Genomic DNA, 23295 nt, shown 5'->3' on the forward strand with positions numbered 1-23295 from the left:
TATATATATATATATATTGGTTTATTAATAATTTTCAATAACACTAAATATTTAGTTAAATATATAAATTTACTTTAACATAATTTAAATATCAAAACATATTATTTTCAGGTATGCGGATAAATTACTCTATTAATAGCATAAACATGTTATAAGAATTGCATATTTGATTATTTAAATTTAGACTTTTAAAAATGTTGTTTGGAAGTTATCAAGAAGTTCAAAAATTTCTGAAATTTCCCAATTATCCGAAATATTTTTCTTAAATTAACTCTTACCAAATCATTGAAAGTTTGGATTTATTTTATTTATCTGAATTTCATAAATCGATTTTATCATAATTAGATAGGGTTTCCAAGTTTTTCAAGTTTTCCACAAAAAAAAATAAAATAATTACAAATTCATGGACTTTGTATTTTGTCTTGAATCTTTACTAATCCTGCTAGATTATTCTCCTATAAAAAATTATTTAGGTGTTCGACCCAAAAAAAAAAAACCATTTAGAGCTAATTTTTGTTTTGCAAAATTTTTGTAGTGTCGTTGAGGTAGTTAGACGATACGGTTGACAGTTACAGCCCATCAGATCAGTCCAAATTGTGGAGAGGGCTCAGCAAAATTTGAATGTGAGCTTGGCACAGACTAAGACGTCTACACTGACGGATATTGTTGGCAATGCCACAAATTACATCAACTGGTTCAACCAGATCAACCATGAAAGGACAGACACAACAACAACATCTAGTTAACTGGCCTTAAGTTTAAATATTTGGTTATGTTGTATGTCAATTATTATTTTTAATTAACTGAATTGGGCCATAAATGCATAAGGTAGATATGTTTTATTTAAGGAAAACAAAGTCCATGTACATTATTAAAAATTCTTTTACTGGAGGTTAACATAAATATTGGTTATTAATAAATCATAATAGATTGTCATGATTTTATCATAATTAGATGGGGTTTTCAAGTTTTCAACAAAAAAAACTAACTACAAATATTTGGTCTATTTGATCATTAATTTACCGCTTGCTTTTAAGTAAAGTTTTAGAGCAGAAACATTTTTCTTCGACGAAGAAATGTATGATTTTATACAACAATTCATAAGATTCATTGTCACAAAATCATAATGACAACTTCTAATATACATATTATTATTATATGAATTGTTTTAAGAATTTATCCAAAAACTCACAGTATAATTTTCTTAAAATTCACACTAACCACACTATTTTACGTTAGGATAGTGGTTTTAGTCATCCAAATTTCTTAAAATTGTCTCATTTCCTAAAATTTTCATGTATTTTGTTGGAAGTATTTTATCATGAATATTTAATCTAATTTTGGTTCGATTCCAGTTCAGTTTTTAAAAATTATCGTATTTTTAGTATAAATATTATAGTATCCAAACTAATATAAAATATATATTATAAATGGTTTAATGCGGTTTAGTTCCAATCTGTATTCAAGTTAAAACTTAAATTTATCTTCTTCTTTTTTCTACTCACTTCTCCTTTGATTCGGTTTAAAATCAGTTTGCCTTCTCATACATATCATACTAGATTGATTTAAACCATTGATATTAGAGTATCGACTTTAGTATTTAGGTCGCATCGATACTTTTGAATATCCATATTTTAATACGCTAATTTTTTTTTGTTCTGATACTGACACCTCTAATTAAGATAATAAGATTAGCCCAAGTAGAATATATATTTGGGCATGCAAAAGCCTAATACGTCAAAGGCCCGTGATGGAATCAAAAAACATGTGTACCCACGTGACAAACAAAAGTTAGAGATACTGTTGCTCTAGTAAAACGAGACAAAAAGCCTATACAGAGACAGAGTTATAGAGCTTGCTTTGTCCAAAGTGTGTCTCCTTCCATACGTAAAATGACAAAAACGAAAGTGGTTTTGATTTTTTAATGTTATTTCCAGGATTTTTAATCATAGTTTACTGTACTGGTTACCTAATAATTTCACACTGATTAGTTATCTTACTCGTAAATTAAACTCATCGAGAAAGAGGGGTTTGTGAGTTGTGTGTGTGGACTGTGGAGAAGTAAAGCCTGTAAAACTGTGTTGTAATTGCCTTTATTGTCGCTAGAACTATAGACAAAACTCTATGTTTTTATTACATGATTACACAAACCTACCCAACCCAAGTTAGTGGCCACTAACATGAATTATTTTTTTAATTCATTTTTTTCATCTTTCGGTTTTTTTTTGGTCAACCACTCTTCTTCAGTGGATTTTGCTTTTCTTGGAATCTCTGTCTTATCCAAGATTCTTCTCTTCTTTAATCTTTTTTTTTTTTGGTTTTTCAATTCTTATCTACTAGATGGGGTCTTTGTTGAGAGTACATTGGTTGGATGAATTGATGGAGTTAGTATCATTATTTTAGTTCAACGTAGACTATGCTTTGTACTAAAGCAGAATTAAATTTGTTTAGAGAAGAATGTGTGAACATCTCACCGAATCTGCAAAATTAACACATATGTATTACAATTACAAAATTTAGTCCAGTGACAAGAACATGTTTTTTTTTTAACAAACAAGAAATTATGTTAAAACGACATATTAAAAAGTTTTATTTCAGTTGGTGTATATTTAACCTAAGCTTTCAATTTCAGGAAGACATTTTTCCCCAAAAAAAAATTACGATTGGCTTAATTTTCGTATTACATTGGTATGTATGAAAATTATGAGTAAACTATATAACATCATTTTCTGTTAAGTAATATTTTAACCGAGTTACCATAATATAAGCCTTACCAAGCCTTCAGTTGTAATCAATCAGAAATCCCTCTTTTGGGTTTAGTACCCTCTTTTTCTAATAGAGTCTATCTCTCTTTAGAAAATAGAGAATTGGCTGGAAAAACACTTTTCCTTTGTTCGAAACTCACCGTTTTCAAGTTAAAAGATAGGTTTTTTGGGAATCATATCGTGGAGGCTAGGGTTTGTTCTTATCAGTTCTTAATTTTCGAGATCGCATTTCTGGTCCTCTTGCTTTTTCGATTGTCTTGTTTTGGAAATTAAGAGAGTGTGTTTGAAGAAGTTGTGAGTGGGTGTTTCTGTATCAGCAAGTAGAGTTCTGTGTATCAGTAAGTGTGGTTTCTCAGTATGTCGGCGGCCATGGACAAGGCGATGACAGCGATGTCGCTATCAGAAGAAGATGTACCCTTCGAGATGCCGGATCTGCCTCAGTTCAGCTCAGGAGATCAAAATGTTTTGAGTTTAATAGGTAGACTTCTGAACCCAAAATGTCAGAGCATGTCCAGTCTGATTTTTAACATGCCAAGGAAGTGGCAGAAGATAGGCAGGGTCCGTGGGGTGGCCCTATCCAAGGAACGTTTTCAGTTTATCTTCAAGCATGAGTTTGACCTAATTGAGGTTCTGGAAAAGGGATTTCAATCCTACGATCAATGGGGTCTAGTTATGGAACGTTGGTCTGCTAATCCTCCATCCGATTCTCTGCAGTTTGTCTCTCTTTGGGTGCAGATCAAGAACATCCCAATGAATTATTATACTAAGGAAGCGATAACTCTTCTTGGTGAATTAGTGGGGCAAGTTCTAGAGGTGGTCTTTGATCCTACTTTGTATCAAAATAAAGACTTTGTTAGGGTTCTGGTTCGATTTGATGTCTCGAAGTCGTTACTTCGATCAAAGGTAATCAACCTACCGAAGGGTTTATCTACAAAGGTGTTCTTCTTTTATGAACGGGTTCAGAAAAGATGTTACAACTGCCAAAGACTCACTCATGTGGATGAGGATTGTCCTCTGGTTCTTAAACTCCTTGAAGATAAACTCTTAGATAGAAAGATGGGCCGTAAGGTGGAAAAGGTCAAAAAAGATTTGGTGATTAAAGAAGATGATCCTCTTTATGGGGTTCTCAGGGAAGATCAGGTTGGGTTACATCCGTTGTTAGGAAGGCCAAGAATAGCATCAGATGTTTTGGAAGGAATGAGACAGTATCTGAGGTTAGCTACTGAAGAGGACTTAGCTCTCAAAAAAGAGAAAGTCAGAAAATCTGTGGCAGAAGTCGAACAGGATCCGATAGCTCAGAAAACGATCCTTCGTATGGAGCCTGCTCCTATTATCTCTTCCGACTTTAGCAGAGGGAAAGGCTTGGTGTTTGGGTTTGATTCTCCTGTTGCGGCTAAACCGGATCCCCCTAAACAAGATGCTATCGGGAAGTTAATGGTGGGTGCAGTCCAGTCTGAAAGAAATCGTTTGGTTTCTCAGGGATCAGAAGACTTTGCCTTTTCTTCCTATGGTTTCCAGTCTTGTCCAACGGCTTATGTGGCTGGCTTCAATGAAGCTAGCTCTTCCGGGACAAAGACTTCCAAAGGGAAGGGGAGGAAACGTCCTTACGTCAGTAAGCGGAAGCCAAAGCCAAAAAGCTCTGAGCAAGACTTATTTGAAGTTGGTTCGGCTCAGGCGTTATCAGTGGTCTCTCTTGAGAAGAGAAAGGGTCCGATGAGTAGTATGGAAGGTCAACAAGTCGCAAGGCGCAAAAAACAAGAGGTGGTCCCAAATGAGGGACCGTCCAGTATCTAATGAGCATTCTGAGCTGGAACTGTCAAGGATTGGGGCGGCCTCAAGATCTGACAGTTCAGCGTGTCATGGAAATGCGTAAAAAACATTTCCCTGAGATTTTGTTTCTCATGGAAACGATGAACATAAGAAATGTACTTGTAGATATTCAAGTTTGGTTAAACTACGATCGTGTTTATACGATGGATCCTATTGGCAGATGTGGTGGCTTGGCGGTTTTTTGGAAGAAAAGCATCACTTTGGAGTTCCTTCAGGCTGATAAGAATGTTATTGACCTTGGAGTTGAGTTTGGGAACAGAAAGTTTTTTGTTTCGCGTATATACGGTAATCCAAGAAGTGAACTCAAGCATATCGTTTGGGAGAAAATCACCAGAATTGGCATTCAAAGAAAGGATAATTGGTGCTTGATCGGAGACTTCAATGAGATCCTACATAATGGAGAAAAGCTGGGAGGTCCTCGGAGATGCGTGAGTTCTTTTGATGATTTCTCAAATATGCTGGTGGCTTGCGGTATGCTTGAACATCAGAGTTCTGGGAATAGCTATACTTGGGGTGGCAGACGAGGTGACCTATGGATTCAGTGTAAGTTAGATAGGTGCTTTGGGAATAAAGCCTGGTTCGAGAGTTTTCCTGTGGCTAATCAGCGGTTTCTGGAGAAGGAAGGGTTTGACCATCGGCCAGTCTTGCTTAACCTGTTCTCTTCTCAAGAAACCTACAGAGGATCCTTCAGGTTCGACAAACGAATGCTTCATCAACCTTTGGTGTTTGAAACAATTAAGCAAGCTTGGCAAGCGTCTACCTCCCTGTTTGGTCACTCCTTGTCAGAAAGATTACGAAGATGCAGAAGGGCCTTAAGTATGTGGAAAAGGACAAATGATACGAATGCAAAAGAAAAGATCAATTGTATTCAAAGGGACATAGAAATTGAGCATGCTTCTCTGGCTCCCTCTTTTGATAGAATGGCACTACTCTAGAGACAAATGGTGGTGGCGCATATGGAAGAGGAGAGTTTTTGGAAACAAAAGAGCAGAAGGAAATGGCATAACTCTGGAGATAAGAACACCAAGTTCTTCCATGCATCAGTTAAAGCAGATCGATCAAAGAATGGGCTAGATGCTCTAATGGATGAGAATGGTGTAGTTCATCGAGAAGAAGCGTCGAAAGGAGAAGTGGCAGCCTCTTATTTCCGCAAGCTTTTTACTTCGTCTTACCCGAATGACCAGTCTTATCTCTTCGAAGGGCTTCAACCTAGGGTCACCGAGGTTATGAATGATCAACTAATGGCCAAGGTATCAAAAGAAGAGGTTAAATTTGCGGTTTTTTCCATTAAACCTGAGAGTGCTCCTGGGGCTGATGGTATGACAGGGTTGTTTTATCAGCAATATTGGGATATTGTTGGGGATCAACTTACTTTGGAAGTTCTTAGGTTCTTTGATGAGGGTGTTTTTCCAGAAGAATGGAATTTTACTCAGTTAAATCTGATCCCTAAGAAGGTGAGTTCAGTTCAAATGAAAGACTTGCGTCCGATCAGCCTCTGTTCGGTCTTGTATAAGGTTATCTTCAATATCATGGTGTCAAGACTTCAACCTCTTCTGTTGGAGTTGGTTTCACCAAATCAGTCGGCTTTTGTGGAGTATAGGCTGATCTCTGATAATATACTCATTGCTCATGAAGTCGTTCATAGTCTTCGAACTCACGAGAGAACATCAAAGGAGTTCATGGCTATCAAGACGGACATGTCAAAAGCCTTTGACAGAGTAGAATGGAGTTACCTGCAGTCTTTGCTCATCGCTTTAGGTTTCCATGCTTCCTGGGTTGATCTCTTGATGAAATGCGTAACATCAGTGACCTTCACGGTTTTGATAAATGGTCAGGCGCATGGGCTGGTGGTTCCTCAAAGAGGGTTGAGACAAGGTGATCCCCTCTCACCCTTCTTATTTGTCTTATGCACTGAAGGACTTACCCACCTCCTCAACAAAGCTGAACATCAAGTTTATTGACTGGGGTCAGTTTCGCGGATGATGGACCTTCAATTCACCATCTGTTGTTTGCGGATGATACTCTATTCATCTGCAAGGCAGAAGAATCTCAATGTGAGGTTATAAAAGTTATTTTGAAGATATATAGTGAAGCAACAGGACAGACAATAAATTTAGACAAGTCTTCAGTCACTTTTGGGGATAAAGTGGTAGAGGGTGTTAAGGAGAGGTTAAAAGTAATCCTCGGGATCGACAATGAAGGAGGTACGGAAACTTATTTGGGCTTGCCTGAATGTTTCAGTGGATCAAAGAAAGACATGCTAGAGTATATCCATGAAAGGCTCAAGAACAAGTTATCAGGCTGGTTTGCAAGATCTCTATCGCCGGGTGGTAAGGAGATCATGTTGAAAAGTGTTGCTATGGCAATGCCAGTGTTTGCCATGTCCTGCTTTAAGTTACCAAAATCAACGTGTGAGTCCTTAGCGAGTGCAATGGCAGCCTTTTGGTGGAGTGCAGTGGAAAATCATAGGAAAATTCATTGGATTTCATGGGATAGACTTTGTCTGGCAAGGGATCAAGGTGGTTTGGGCTTCCAAGATATCGAGCTTTTCAATCAAGCTTTACTGGCAAAGCAAGCCTGGAGAATTTTTCAAGTTCCCCATTGTTTGTTCTCCCGGTTCATGAAGAGCAGGTACTTCAATGACACCACCTTTCTATCGGCTGTTTGTGGAAGTAGGCCGTCATTCGCCTGGAGAAGCCTCCTTCATGGTAGAGATTTACTGGAAAAAGGGTCTAAAACAACGAGTGGGAAATGGAGTCTCGATAAAAGTTTGGACTACTCCATGGCTGGAAGATGATAGGATGAGACCACCTCTTATGAAAAATATCCTGGTAGACTTGGAGCTTTCAGTTAATGATCTGATTGATCAGAGAACTAGAGATTGGAATCCGGTTGTTTTACAGGAGTTGTTTTATCCAAGAGATGTGGATTTAATCACAAAGTCCAAACCGGTGCTATCCAGTCCGGATTTCATGACGTGGAAACATAACAAAAGTGGAGAATATACTGTCCGGTCAGGTTATTGGTTGGCCTGTCAGTTATTTAGAAAGGAGGAGATCACTCTGGCCACAATGCTTCCTTCATTTAATGGGATTAAAGATCAGATCTGGAAACTTTTAGCCCCTTCCAAGATTAAACTTTTCATTTGGAAGGCGGCTAGTGGAGCCTTAGCTGTTGCTGAAAGACTTAACTCCAGAGGGATGAACTTGGATCCTCGTTGTGCAACATGTGGTTTCGAAGGTGAATCTATCAACCACTTGTTGTTTCAGTGTCCTTTTGCGAGACAGGTTTGGGCGGTAACAGGTTTTCCGTTACCAGAGAATGGGTTTGATCTACATTCCATATACCAGAACCTCCATTTAGTCCTCACCTTTGCAAAGGAAGTTACAGTTCCCCTTTCGACAAGAAGATGCCTTCCTTGGATTTTATGGGCATTATGGAAAAACAGGAACCATTTGGTCTTTGATGGCTCTGTCTTTTTGATCTCGGAGTTAGTAAACAAGATCAAGGAGGATAAGGAAGAATGGTTTCTAGCTCAAGAACTTGACCTGAATGAAGAGAGGCATAGTGTGAAATCTCAGAAGTGGAAACCTCCAAGCAGACCGTGGTTAAAGTGTAATGTAGCGGCCGCATGGGACAAAGATAAAGCCACAGGAGGGGCGGCCTGGGTTTTGAGGAATTCAGTGGGAAGGGTTCTGCTTCATAGTCGAATCTCCTTAGGTTCGATTATCAGTAAAGAGGAAGCGGGGTTTCAGAGTTGTTTGTGGGCTATGGAGAGCATAAAAAGCTTACATATCCCTAGAGTAGTGTTTGCGGTGGAACAACAAGAATTAGTTGGGGCGATAAACAGACCTCAGGCGTGGCCAAATTTTAAGTTTTTCTCAAGTAAGTTGCTTGAGACTTTATCGCTTTGTGCTGATTGGAAAGTTGTTTTAGAACAGAGAAAAGCTAATCTTGGAGCTTTCTTGATTGCAAAGAGCGTCACAAGGGATGAACGATTACAATCATATGTAGCTCAGGGCTACCCGAGTTTTTGTGTCTGACCAAAGCTATCTTTAGTTGCTTTGGCTCCCTGTATGTGATTGTTCTGGTTCCTTTTTGTGTTTTTGTGTAAAACCTTTGAAAATCAATATAATCGGAATCATTCAGTCGAAAAAAAAAAAAAGAAGCCTTACATTGAGAAAGACTTATACAGTATGATAAAGTATATGATATTATAAAATTAAGTGAAACTTTACAAATCAAAATCCACTTTTTCCCTTCCAAATCATATTTAAAAAACATGCGTATATATAGCTCGCTATGTGGAAAGTGGAATGATATATACTTTAAAGATTAAAGAATGTAAAATAATTAGAAAATAAATTACTCTCTTTTTTATTAGTAAATTGGGATCTTGATATAATCTAAACTTCTTCTCTCCCACCTTTTCTGTCGTTGTTTCCTATGATATAAAAAGCTTTAAGGCTCTTGCACCAAAAAGATCTCCACTTCACGTTCACATAGTATAGTAACTAAGAAGAGGCAGAAGAATAAAATGTTGAGGTCATTCACAAGGTAAAACACTCACAATACATGCTTTTAATCTCTTCTTTGATTACCTAATTAACAGGTTAGTCTTCATTTCAATTTTTTTCTCCGTGGCTTCCCTTTGCAGAAACTTCAAACTCTTCGTACCAAATGGTTTGATCTCCACGCCAGTTAACTCTACTCTCCTGTATTCAACTTCTTCAAGGTCGATCCTCTTTATATATGTACTAATGAGATTCTATCTTGAAATCTTAGTTAAAACACACAAACCCCCTCTTAACTTTTGTTTGCTTCGAATATATGTATATATAGAAAGTTAGAAGGAAAAGTAGCGGTCATAACCGGTGGTGCAAGCGGCCTAGGGAAGGCCACGGCAGAAGAATTTGTGACCCAAGGTGCGCAAGTGATTATCGTAGATATAGATGAAGAGGCTGGTCATACGGTCGCGGCCGAACTTGGCTCAGCTGCACATTTCGTTAGATGTGATGTCACTGAGGAGGAGCAAGTCGCTAAGGCCGTGGAAACCGCCGTGTCTCGTCATGGGAAGCTCGATATAATGCTCAGTAGTGCTGGAATATCTGGTAAGAAAAATATAAAAGAATTACAATTGAATTTATTTTGAAAAAATATACTTAATACTAATACATCATACATCTATGGAAAAAAAAAAAAAATCATACATATATGAATTTTTTTTATTTTGTTGTGATGAATTTTTAGGCGGCAAATTTGGTTTTTGTTTTAACATTCTTTAAGATTAGTTAAAAATAGTTTGCCAATCAAATATCACTATAAAATAATACATGCTCATATATTCAATGCAGGCTCCATATCACCACCAAGCATAGCGGACATAGACATGGACACTTACGATAAAGTGATGCGTCTCAACGTTCGAGGTACTGTCTTAGGGATAAAGCACGCGGCTCGAGCCATGATCCCTGCTGGCTCGGGCTCCATCCTTTGCCTCTCTAGCATCAGCGGCTTGATGGGGGGTCTAGGCCCACACGCATACTCCATCTCTAAATTCACAATCCCGGGTGTGGTCAAGACGGTTGCTAGTGATTTGTGTAAGCATGGATTGAGAATCAATTGTATATCTCCCGCAGGCATCCCCACACCTCTAACGCTGAGGATGTTTCGTGAGGCGTTTGCGGGTGCGGGTCACAGCATTCCGGAGGAACAGCTTTTGGCGATTGTGAACGCGACGGGAGAGCTAAAGGGAGAGAAGTGTGAGGAGATAGATGTGGCCAAAGCGGCTTTGTATTTGGCATCGGATGATGCTAAGTTTGTAACGGGGCATAACCTCGTTGTTGATGGTGGGTTTACTTGTTTCAAGTCTCTTAATCTCCCTTCTGCTTAGTTAATTACTCAAGTTGATTAATGTCTTTCTTTATTAGTTTTTCAATATGGTTGTTGTTATGAGTGTTTTGGGTCATTATTGATGTAATCTTTTGTAATCTATGGGATATGATATTGATGGACTTGGAATTATAGATTTAGCCTTTTGGAGTTTATAGAGATAAGATGAGAATTTTTTAGAAATACCCCTTTTGGTGTACCCTTTTCAAAAATACATTTTTCATCTATACATTTTCAAAAATATCTCTTTTTAAATATGAAAATTTATAAAGTTTTTATATAGTTCACAAGGTACTTTTAGATAATAACTATTACCTCTAGACTCGATCTAAATATTTATAAAGTTTTAAAACATTTTAAAAGGTATTTACAAAGTTTTTAAAAGGTTTAAAAGGTTTTTAAAATATTTTTAAACAGTTTTTAAAATGTTTTTAAAAGGTATTTATACTGTATTTATAAAATATATAAAAAAGTCTACACACATATAAATATAATTTGTGTATATATTTATAACTTTACACACAAATCTTGAAAATTTGCAATTTTTAGTGGCTTTTTTGGTTTAGTTTGAAAGATGGGGTATTTTTGAAAAATAGTATTACAAAAGAGGTATTTTTGAAATTCCCTAGATAATGATTGTGTAACTGTGTAAGTAATTCATTTTCTTTTCTTTTAAAATGATAATTACACAATAAGATGTGTTAGTCTAAAATGATTGTGTTAACACATCTTACATTATGAAATTTTAGTATTTTAGAATAAATTTGCCAACCTTACATATCTAGTAAAAGATCAATTCAGAGAACAATGTGAAGCGGTTAAGAAAGAAAGACAAAAAAATTTAAGACAGTTCCAAGATGTACAAAACTATAAATTAAACAAGTGAGGTACGAACATAAAGAAGCAAAATGACTCGATTCTAAAGACCGTAAACAATTTTTTGAAGAACTTTTAATTAAAATCATAGAAGCACACAAATGCCTTCAGCTTGGCTTTACCTAAATCAACACTAAAAGTTACGATTGAAAGATGGGTGATGTAGTGTACGTAGATATATATTGAAAGATTAGTTTTATCCTAGTCCCTAGAAGCATCCACGTTATATAGTTCTTTTTTAACTCCATTCCAAATATTGAATATTAAAATGTTGTAGCTAATAGGTTAATCACTAGTGTGTCATCATCAGGATATAACCAAAACCAAGACTAGAACCTCTTTGGATCTCAAGAAAGTAGTCATCCATGGCGGCCACACTGATCAGATCCATCGTCAGGTTAACTTCAGATCATCATATCTCAATTACTAATTTACTAATTTCGTTTACTAAAAAGGATTTAAATCAGCTTGATTATTTTAGTTTATTTGTGCTCTTTCTTTCGTCAGAAATTTTAAACGGCCAGCCACCACGGCCTCAGCCACTTACTCGACAGGTGGTGGTGGTGGTTGTACTTGTACGAGGTAATTTTCTGCCTCTGTCTTTCTCATGATTTTGTACGGACCGAATCCATCTCATAGTATTAATATAAAAGATATCATTCTTATAAATTCACATTTAAATCAATTGATCTTGATCTTGATCTTGATCTTGATCGTAAGTCAACTCAATTCGGTAGATCATACATATCTACAACTCAGTAACTCACACATATAAATATTAAATATGTTTTTTGATAAACAGAAAATGTTAAATATTGAATATGGATTATAAGTTATAACATATATAGCGGAAGAACCGGGAAAGTCAAAGCGGTTTCGTCTTTTCTCTCTCTTGAGCGATATCAATGAGGCAAAGTAACCGTTCGTTTTTCTTCTCTATTTCCGGCCGGCGTCGACTTCTCCGGCGTAGAAGGTTTGTTTCCGGCGCTTTCTATTGTTTCCGGTGTATTTTCCGGTTATTAACCGGTGTTTGTCCTCTTACCCGAGGGTATGAAGGTTACACTTGGGTTTTTGATCCTGGAATCAATGGAGGAATCAAACCGGTGGACATAATTAACAGCAGAGATCGAACGGGGTATGTTTCTCGAATTGATTTGGGATTAAGTTCTATCCTTTGATTTCTGGTTATTTGTGTACATTTTTGGGTTGAGTACTCTTCTGAACAAAGCAACGGACTTCTTGTGACCTTAACATTTTCCAATGGTGATGTTTTCCCATTGCCATGTTTGGAGTATTTCATCTTATCGATCGATTGCATGGGCTGTGGAGTATATGGTTTTAAAGTTAAGATGAAGAACTTTTATGATGATGGTGACAAAATTCCTTGGGCGGAAGCTTTCTTTTTACCGGAACGAGTTCATCGTTATATTCATGGGATTAGCTTTTGGTATAATCTAACACAAGTCATGGTCGTGATGGGAAGGATAACGGCGACTAGTGGTGATGGTGTTGTTCTCTTTTTTCTTTGGTCGAGAAATTCTGCTTCTATGACAAGGAAAATTGTGGCAACTAACCGACTTCAATGCATTTGGCGTTTCGAGCATGTTATATTGAGTTTTCAAAGACAAGAATCAGAATCACTTCAAGCAACATTTCAAATTTTTTATTTAACAAAAGTAATTGTAAAAAGTATTTTGGAGTTTCATCTATAAGATGGTAGTCAATTACCAGTATGGGAAGAGGGGACGTAACAGATTTTTTCTGTTAGCTTGTAAGGCTTTCGATTGCAAAGCAGGGTCATTTCGACTTCTTCATCGAAATTGTTTTTAATTTCCTTTATTTGTGTCATTGGTTATATATGAGTGGTTCATGTATAATCTAAAACTTTTTATGATATAATATATTTGATTTGCCCAAAAAAAAAAAAACTGTATAGCGGAAGCAAGTTTATAAACTATGTTACAACTTACAAGCGGTTGATAACAAGTTTTATTGTTTTTTTCTTTTTTTTTTTCTTTTTTTTTTTCAATTTACAATTTGGCATATGTATATTAGATTTAAAATTCTCTATATAATAAAACGGAAGTACACAACTTTTTGATGTAGACTATATAATATGAGTTATAAGATTAATTATTTGATTATTCGATAGGTTATATGTTATATGGGTTTTAACCATTAGTTAAATTTCGACTTGAGATCCTCTTAGAAAAGATATTCCAAAAAATAAAATAAAATCTCCACTGAATATTTAAGTAACTATTTATAGGCAACAAAATCTCAAAAATTAATATTATTCACAATAACTTTTAAAAACAATCACTTTTAACCCCGGTCCTAAATTTCAGTCCGGTTTTTAACTTTTATTTACAACAACTTCTAAAAACAATCACATAAATTATATTTTATAGAAAAACTACAATATAAATAAAAGAAATTTTAATCCGTACTCTAAGTCCTAATCTAGTCAAGTTTATAAAATGTCAACAACATTACACATATTTGTACTGTATATTACTATGTTACAAGCAGTAATAATTTTTGTGCAGCAAGAAGCTAGAAGGCAAAGTAGCTCTCATAACCGGCGGTGCAAGCGGGCTCGGTAAAGCCACGGCCGGCGAGTTTCTTCGGCACGGTGCCCGAGTTGTGATCGCCGACTTAGATGCGGAAACCGGGGTTAAAGCCGCTAAGGAGCTAGGCTCGGCGGTAGAGTTTGTGCGGTGTGATGTCACGGTGGAGGGGGATATCGCCGAGGCCGTGGAAATGACGGTGGAGCGGTATGGGAAGCTAGACGTGATGTACAACAACGCTGGGATTGTTGGACCCATGACTCCGGCTAGCATATCGGAGCTTGATATGATGGAGTTCGAGAGAGTGATGAGGATTAACGTCTTTGGGGTTGTCTCTGGCATCAAACACGCCGCTAAGTTTATGATTCCGGCTAGGTCAGGATGCATTTTGTGCACATCAAGCGTTGCAGGTATTAAAACATTAATCAAAGTTTCAAATTTGTTAGAATACTAGTTGTATAAATAACAATTATCAAAGACATTATTAAAACGGTCAACGCTCAAATTTGACTTTTGTTTTGGTCCAAATAATGTAGGCGTGACCGGAGGATTGGCACCACATTCATACACAATCTCAAAGTTCAAAATTCCCCGAATCGTCAAGTCTGTGGCTAGCGAGCTCTGCGAACATGGTGTGCGTATCAACTGCATCTCGCCGAGTGCTGTGGCGACACCGCTCACTCTCCGTTACCTTCAGAAAGTGTTTCCGAAGGTGACGGAGGAAAAGCTGCGTGAGACAGTGAACGGAATGGGTGAGCTGAAAGGAGCCGAGTGTGAAGAAGCTGACGTAGCTAAAGCTGCTTTGTGTTTGGTATCCGACGATTGTAAATACGTTACTGGACATAACTTGGTCGTGGACGGTGGCATGACTGCTTTCAAGATCGCTGGTTTTCCATTTCCTTCAGATTCATAATGATCAATAATTTATTTTGTAAGTTCTTATTTCAAGATTTGATTTAAGGTTTATAATCAGCTTAATAATGTAGTTACTTCTTTTGACCAAAAAAATAAAAATGTAGTTACTTCTTATCTTTCTTCCGCCAATGCCTTTAAACGGCAAACTGCCACCTCCTAATTTGGCTAGCGAGCTATATGACTAAAATATAAAGGGTTGAGTTTGATAGTCGTAACATGCATCATAATTAGTTAAAATCTATATATATATGGATACAATAAAACTAAAATGTGTTTCTCTCTTTATCTTGAACATCAACTTCAACATTGAAGGTGGTGTTGACAACTCAGTTAAAATTTTTAACCTATCAAATTATAATATTAATACACATCAGTTTTTTTTTTGTCTGACATATCAGCATTGTGATGCATTCTGAAGATAACTCTTTATATTTTTTTTTTGCATGACACATCAGCATACACATCAGTATTGTGATGCATTCTGACACATCAATTAAAACAGGTAACTAATGAAAATATTTTAATTAATACACCTCATCATTCTATTCCAATAATAATCATTTATGGATGCTCACAGTTAAATCAATAAATCAAAACACAGCGGTTTAGAGAAAAAGAAAAAATGACAATATAACTAAAACAACACGAAATATAAAGAAATACAACAACATAATGTTCTTCTACCAAAATATAAATCTCCAGTTTCATCTAAAATTGACGAACCCTAATTTATTAAAATGAGATTCCTTGAAGTCTGTGTGGTGTCGAAGTCGATTAGGAGATAATAAGAGTGATTGCTTCTATCGATTCTTTCAGTTTTGAGAGATAAGCTGGTGAATAGGGAAAACTTTTATCATATTGAGTGTTTTGTTCGTTCTCCTCTTCTTCTTGATTTCAGCTTTGAGAAACCGAAAATCATGGGAAGGTTGGTTCTTTTTTCTATAGTTCAGTTCAGTGGCGGATCTATAGTATAAGTAGGTGGGGCACGTGACCCACACTGATTATTATGTATTATTTAGTAAGTTTGCCCAATAATTATCTGTTGGATCAGTTGGTAGTGATTATTGTTAGTTGAAACGGCAGTTCGGGTGTTCGATGCCACCATGTACCGATTTTTGACCTTTTTGCTGCATATTTTTTTATCATATAATATACTTATGTATTAATTTTTAGATATATTAATAATATGTGTCCCAGGTTCAAAACTCTCCTGGATCCGCCACTGGTTCAGTTTAGGATGAGTGTAACTTCGTAAATATTTAATGAGAGAGTACTATAATTTGATTCCTCCTTCTCGATAACTATTAGGATTTAGGAAGCATCTTTTGTATTTTCTATTTTTTTTTTCTATGTTGGATTGGATAGATAACAGCAAACGAAATGCAATTTAATCATACATATGGAAATTTGTATTATCAAAGTACATATTTGATCTCCCTAAGCCTAACATCTACGTGAAATCTATGTGACATTTAAGACGAGTGATTTTATATCACATTTACACAACACTTCGTATCAGTAGTTGTATTGAGATTTTGGATTAGTCTTTTAACCAACTATAATTGTACATGACACTTTTCTTTCGATTGCATGTCAGTGTTTAAACCACCCAATTTGCCTTCAGGAAGACCTTCAAAGAGACAAACGACCACCCATTGAACTTAGCTTGTCATATGAAGTCTTGCTTTTTTGGATTTTGATGTTGCAACATGTTTAATTTTGATGCTAATCGTGTTTTCATAATTTTTTTAATGTTTCAATAGGTTTAAAGACTCAGATTTGTAATGAGATTTTTGGTTCTCTATCAAAGTTATTAACTAATTAAAAACATGTCGTTTTTTTAGTTTCCTTAGAATGCAACGTTATAACTTAACTATGTCTTAACCGTGATCATCCAAATTTAACAAAAATGAGGGTGGAAGGGATTTTTCATTAACGGATTTTAAGTTGAGGAGTGTTTTCATTAGATATATAATTGAGGTGTTTTATTACTATTTATCTTTAGTTGAGGGGTTTTATTACTAAAAACCCTTCTATTAAAGACCTTAAGAAATAAAATGTTACAAAATCTATAAGAGTTAATCGGTTCAGTTAAAATATATTTAGCAAACCAAGTTTGAATCTAAATAGCCGAAGTTAGTTGGCACATAAGAATAAATCAAATGCTAAACTTGAACTTTTCGCATGGATCGATTTGGTTTGGTGTATTTCATGTAGTTGTATAAAATTATTAATATGTGAATATGTAGAGAAATGCCACGAGCCATAAATGAGGGCATTTGACTTAAGTTCCAAAAAATAAGGACGCGCCACCGAACATACGCGGCAGCAACTTCGTCGACCGTCGTGCTTGGTCCCCGAAAACTCTCATAGTGAAGCATTTAGTTCAAGCTTCTGCAGTATCCGACACAAAAGAATAAAACTTTTTTTTTTTAGTTTTCGTCTCCTTTTAATCCACTACGGATGTTTTGTTATCTTGCAGTTATGATAACATTATCAATGTTAAGAGAATACTGCTTCAAATGTGCTTTGATGAATGGTAAACTCCTATTAAATTTCATGGGTAACACCATGGCAACCAATAAGGCAAGAAGACGGTTTCTTACAACTGTTCTTCAGTTTCATTTATCCGATTTTGTTTTATTTTTGTGAATTTGCTTTTTATTGTGAGGAACATTAAAAAAAAAAGGAGGCGACAATTGCGGCAATGAACGCAGAGATTTAAAGAACCAAATCTTGAGTACTTGAAGAAATTCCAAAACTTCAAAAGATTGCTCTCAAATAGATTTTTTTTTTCGTGACCTAATTTTATATCAAAAGGATATATTTTAAAAACCTGGTGATTTGTTACTTCTGTATTGTTGATTGGTTTTCTTACATCTCATGATAAGAAATTATATATTTTCAGGTCAGAGGGCTTTCAAAAGAAGAGTTTGATGATGGAAGATTGATCTGGATTTGTCATTGAGAGATAAGAGTGATCTCTGGATGATGTTTACACAGCCTATTAAAGCAAATCTCATATTCTTAGTGTACTGATCAGAGTCAGACTATTGTTCCTATTTTGTTTGGTATTAGTTTTATTCCTTATTATTGCTTAAATTGCATAATATTGCGTTAGACCACTGTTGTGGATTTAGTTGGTCATTCAAAGAATTGGAATTGTTTCTTAATTATTTGTTCTTAATTTCTGCAGCTAAAGTTTTAGTTTTTTAATTTAATTTTCTTGAAAATGATTTTGGCTTTGCCATGTTAACATGAGTTTTAGGAATGCACAAAGCACAGTGTTCTCTTCTCATAATAAAGTTGTTTTAGTACTAATGTTATTATTAAAATTATAATCAAAAAAATGATTATATTCCAAAATTTAGAATGTGTTAATGAGTTTTAGAATGTAAGTAAGATTTTAATGCATGGTGGAGTAAAAAAAGCAAGTTATGTAATTGTATTTATAAAAATCTAAACATGAAAATAAAATTGAAGTGAAACATTAGTTTCTAAGAAACATCTACCATAAAGATTTATTATTAAATTTTACTTATAAGAAAGAAAAATTAATTACTTAACTTAACTTAACTTAAAAGTTTTGATCTAAAACAAAGACATTGTAAGGGGCACACTTTTTTTTGGGAAAAGTATGAAAAAGAATTTTGAAAAAATAATATACCTATAAAAACAAAAATCAAAGGTCAGAAAATATAGAAAAAGTGATATGTAAGCTGTTACAAAAAGTGGCATGTGATTTGTGTAGCATATCTCATAAGGTATATTATCAACTAGATCTACAATTTTATAGAATGATATAAAACATATATAAAAATATAACATATATATATATATATATATTATCAAATGCTTTTAACCCAAAACATTGGTAAAAACAACATATTTAAAGTACACTATATTTTTTTTTTGAGAAGACGAAGCTCGGATTTGCATCACAAAATTAACATCTGCAAATAACATATGAGATTTTAGAAAAATATGTAACTTGGATTAGTGAATAGATATTCATTATGGGGTTTAAACATTTCATCATTTAAGCATTCTTGACGTAGTCAAAAATTTTATTATGGCAGATGATGCATTTGGACAACCTCATTGTAGCGACATAGCATTAAAACTGTTCATAAAACTTTGTATATTTGCATTTAATGTAGAATATCGATATGTTTAAATGGTCTCTATAATTAGGTCAACGATCGACATTGACGTCAGAATTTTTAAAAGTATGTTTTCATGAGATATGAATATGAAACGAACTCTTTTAAAGATAAAAGGTCAGAAGATTGTCGACAAAATTATTGCGACACTAGACAATATATGTTATATATAGATTAGTAAAATAAGTAAGGCATTTATATAGATTTATCTTTTAATCTTCAAATTATATTTATATTCAATAATTCTTATTGATAAAAAATTTAGCTAAAATTCCACGTAAAATCGCAAATAGATATAACAAAGAAATATTATCTTCAAAAATATATATGTTGTATATCACTAAGTAAAGTAAGTTTAGTATTTATATAGATTTATACTCAAAAGTTAGAATGATTATATTTGAGCTCAACAATTTCTATTGATTATAAATATTTTAAATCAAAATCCTACTCATGCACGGGTACAAATTCTAGTCATCTTATATAATACAGTAGAGTTTCTCTAAAACTTTCAAATAAGAGAGAATGACACATGTCATATGAGAGCTTTGACACCTATCAAAAATTCACAAAACTACTTAACACCTTGAATAATATATTAATACATATGTATTTTTCTTTAAATTTAAATACACTAATATCTATTATTAACTAAATTTAAATATATTATTATATTTTAAATAACTAATTAAAAAAATAAATATATCATACAACAATAAAAAAAAAAAACACCATGACATACTTTATGGTTGACCAACCAATTAATATATTTAAATGTGTATTATCTACATAAATAACATATATTTAATTTGTTATCAAAAGACAACAAGCAAACACCTCTAAATATTTTACAAGACATTGTATTATAAAACTATTTTGTAATGTCATTTTAGTAACTAAAATACATAATAGATTTAACATCAAACAATTTTGTAATAAATTAAGCTAAAAATATACTATACACAATTTATAATAAAACATAACATCAAACAGATTTATTATATCTAACTAATATTATTAGCACAATTATTGGCGGTTTCACTTATGTACATAACACTTTTTGTTACTGTTATGAGATTGATTTTGCCTCAATTGCAATTACAAAATTATTTATAAACACATACTTTTAGTTTTGACTCTCCAAGGTCACTCACTAAAGTTATAAACATTAAATAACGTAATTAACTAATATTTGTAAATTTGTAAAATGGATTTTCCAACTATTTTTTAAACGTATACTTCAATTCAATCAGTTAAAATGGCTAGCCAATCAAATTAAAACAATTAATACAAATTAGCACAATTGTTGCTTACATGTCTTTTTTGCAATGGTTTTATGTTCCATCGTTTAACACGATTGAGTAACTCAGTTTGGTTTTCTGATTTCGATCTTGATTTTTTGTTTGATTTCTTCAAACTTCTCCTCGGCGATTTATTTCGCATCCCTTAATTATACTGTTCTATTCTCTTTGGTTTCTGATTTTGATTTTGATTTCGTTTGATTTCTTCGAACATCCCTTAATGTTGTCTTTTACTGTTGTTTGCTGTCAAGAAGTTGGACAAGAGGGCTTATGATTCTGAACAACAACAAGATCACTGAAAGTGTGAGAACTAATTATCTGAACAAGGAAATAAACATTTCTTCAAATACTCTTTTCATTAATAGAAAATCTGTTTACAAGTTTGTTCTAAACAATTTTCTATTTACTCAAAACTCTTAAAGAAATCCTAAGCTCTCTCTCTAAGTTATTAGCTTCTTTTTTCAAAGACTAAAACTTAGTAGCTAGATAAACTCTCTCTTATTTGTGCTAAAGCTAAATCTAACCTTAGCACCCCTATTTATAGAACTAGGTATCGGCTATTTAGGTAGCAAACTACCTATTCTAATTCTAATAGGATTTAGACAATTTCATTTTTCTTTATGGATTAGGATATTATCATTTTTCTTCATGTTTACATTCCCATTGTAAACATGAAGCTCTTTGATCTTCTAGATGCTTCTAGTGTCTTCTAAGTCACCGTGAAGCCTCCTGCTTCTAGATTTTTCCTTGTTAAGTGCCGACATGAATAACTTGATACTCTGTTCTTGTATTAGTGTTTTGTCCTTCGGAAGTAGTTCATCCTCTTGTTCAAATACTGCATCTTCAATCTCCCCCTTTTTAACTTTGTGCTTCTCAAGCATCAGTCACTTATGTTTAAAAACACAAACATCCTCAAGAAACTTAAACAAATAACTTCAAATAAAGTCTTAAAACATAATCCCATTCAAAACAAGAACCATGAGTCAGACTAATTCAAACACAAAGAACCAACTCAAATACGATTGTTGAAAGTAGATTGAAAATAAACAACTACCCCAGAATCTCTGACCTGCTTACAATAGCTCCTCCAGAATCTCTGCTCCTTCTCCCCCTGCTTGAGAACACAACATTTAAAAACACCTAAAGCATCTTGGACAGTGGATGATTCTGAATGAGCCTATGTACTACACCTGTAAGTCGCTGTAGAGCTTGTGCAGTATCAACCAATGCTTCATACGAGATCTCAACACTTTCTTGACCAATATGTGGCATACGAATGCTACCTAACTGAATTACCTCATAAGTAGAAGAAGCTCCCTCATCTGTTTGCCTGCTAACTGGAGGAACTGGCGTCGGTTCTTCATTCTCTAGAATCAGTTTATGCTTAACACCATATGCATATCCTGTTCTAACATCCTTAGTATAACACTCAGCATACACAGCTTCCTCTTCATCTGACCATTCGAGTGGACCTTCTTGAACTCTAAGAGTTTCAAAGATTGTTCTTAGAAAAATCACATAGCGAGTAGCATCATTCCAACTCATGTCCATAATCTGATCATAAATCAAATGCCCTAGATCAAACCGGATGCTCTTAACAATCTTGTATACTACCTGAGCTCGCCTGAATAAAGGATGATTCCTGTGAACCGAGGGAACCCAATTATATGCTGCCAACATTAAGAGAGCTGCACTTTCTCCAGGGAGATCCCTAACTTTCAAATTAGTCCAAGCCAACCTGTCTCTGTCACTTAGAACTTTTGCAAGTTCATCCTTACTCAGCTTATCTACTGCTACATCAGTTTTCTTCTCAGCTTTAGTCAAAGGTGCAATACTAAAAGCTTGATTAATTGCTCTAAGAGAAAAATTATACCAATGTCCCCTCACAAACACTTGAACACCATTCCTTGCTTTCTCATTTGGCAAATTTGCATAAAATTCACAAACAACCTCTTTCACATAAATAGAGGTGTCATGAATTGTAGCTTGAAGTCCTAAAGACACAATCTTACTAATGAAACCAAATTCATCAGATTGAGACATATCCAACTGTCGTTCAGCCGTAAAGTTCCTAGAGAAGAACTGAGCATACCTCAACTTCACTGCCTTGGAGACGAACACATCAGATTGAATCCCAGATTTTGCTCTAACATTTCTAGCACTTGGTTCTGAGGATCATGGTCGTTTCGATTTAGAACCAGACTTCTTCTTGTTAACAGACGCAACTGCTCTCTGTTTCTTGCTCCTCTGCTTCTGTGTGTGTTGCTCAAACTGCTCTTGTACAGAGATCTCCTCAAATCCAATCTCTTCATCAGACTCCGAAACGAGATCCTTCCCTTTTCTTTTACCAATAAATTTTACCCCATCATCAATTGGATTTTCTTCTTCGAGATCATCCTCTCCTTGATCTACTTGATTCTTCCTCGACTCACTCTTAGATGAATCATCATCACTGTCAGATCCATACGACACAATCCTTGGGTGAACTTCTTCAGCATCACTTGACTCATCAACTAACTGGGGTCGATTGACAACACCATCACCTCGAGACATCTCCTGACTTCTTCCTCTTTGCACCAAACCACTTCGAGTTGCCCTCACCATCGTTTACTAGGGTTTTTCAGAAAATCTTTTTCGACACAACCAAAGTTGGAGAGACTCTTCAATTTTTTTATATTTGCATATCTCAACAAAATATTTTGTTTTTCAACTTTTGGAGAATTCAAAAATCACAATATTCGCTCATATCTCGAGAATATCTTTTCCAATATCCCAGCCATTCAACTCGGTTTTCACTAAACCACAACCATAATTAATAACTCAACCACCTTCATGATTAGATTTTGAGCCGTACCACATTTTCCAACCCTATCTCCTCCTGTACCAGCTCCTGCCTTGCGAATAATTCACATCTCACAAACACCAATCGAATTTCTCAAGGTTGAGAATCGATTAAAATCGAGGGCTTTTGTGAATATATCAG

General features: G+C 34.8%; 4 protein-coding genes and 1 long non-coding RNA gene across 6 annotated transcripts; all 5 read left to right on the forward strand.

Annotated features, from left to right (window-relative positions):
* The first annotated feature begins 3122 nt into the window (after positions 1-3122).
* Positions 3123-4559, forward strand: LOC147945427 (uncharacterized). Its single transcript, XM_087509248.1, has one exon. The coding sequence runs from the start codon at positions 3123-3125 to the stop codon at positions 4557-4559; it is 1437 nt and encodes a 478-aa protein (XP_087365374.1).
* Positions 4560-5536: 977 nt separating this feature from the next.
* On the forward strand, positions 5537-8638 carry LOC147945428 (uncharacterized). Its single transcript, XM_087509249.1, has 3 exons — positions 5537-6547; positions 6634-7114; positions 7227-8638. Exons 1-3 carry the CDS (start codon positions 5537-5539, stop codon positions 8636-8638), a joined length of 2904 nt encoding a protein of 967 aa, XP_087365375.1.
* Positions 8639-8983: 345 nt separating this feature from the next.
* LOC104779891 (secoisolariciresinol dehydrogenase-like) lies at positions 8984-10619 on the forward strand. Of its 2 annotated transcripts, none has more exons than XM_010504314.2 (4): positions 8984-9152; positions 9253-9330; positions 9438-9706; positions 9950-10619. In XM_010504314.2, the coding sequence occupies exons 1-4, from the start codon at positions 9133-9135 to the stop codon at positions 10486-10488; spliced, it is 906 nt and encodes a 301-aa protein (XP_010502616.1). In that variant the 5' UTR covers positions 8984-9132; the 3' UTR covers positions 10489-10619. The 2 variants fall into 2 exon arrangements, with proteins under 2 accessions (XP_010502616.1, XP_010502617.1); XM_010504315.2 differs by having other exon boundaries at positions 9021-9140.
* Positions 10620-11586: 967 nt separating this feature from the next.
* Positions 11587-14964, forward strand: LOC104779895 (momilactone A synthase-like). The gene is made up of 4 exons (XM_010504317.3): positions 11587-11760; positions 11871-11945; positions 13913-14343; positions 14470-14964. Exons 1-4 carry the CDS (start codon positions 11729-11731, stop codon positions 14844-14846), a joined length of 915 nt encoding a protein of 304 aa, XP_010502619.1. The 5' UTR covers positions 11587-11728; the 3' UTR covers positions 14847-14964.
* On the forward strand, positions 12198-13197 carry LOC147945429 (uncharacterized). Its single transcript, XR_015596578.1, has 2 exons — positions 12198-12336; positions 12420-13197. It is a non-coding gene; the product is annotated as an uncharacterized LOC147945429 (long non-coding RNA).
* Positions 14965-23295: the final 8331 nt, after the last annotated feature.

The sequence above is a fragment of the Camelina sativa genome, chromosome 4, assembly GCF_030686135.1.
Source record: "Camelina sativa cultivar CO46 ecotype springtype chromosome 4, ASM3068613v1".
Classification (NCBI taxonomy): Eukaryota; Viridiplantae; Streptophyta; class Magnoliopsida; order Brassicales; family Brassicaceae; genus Camelina; species Camelina sativa.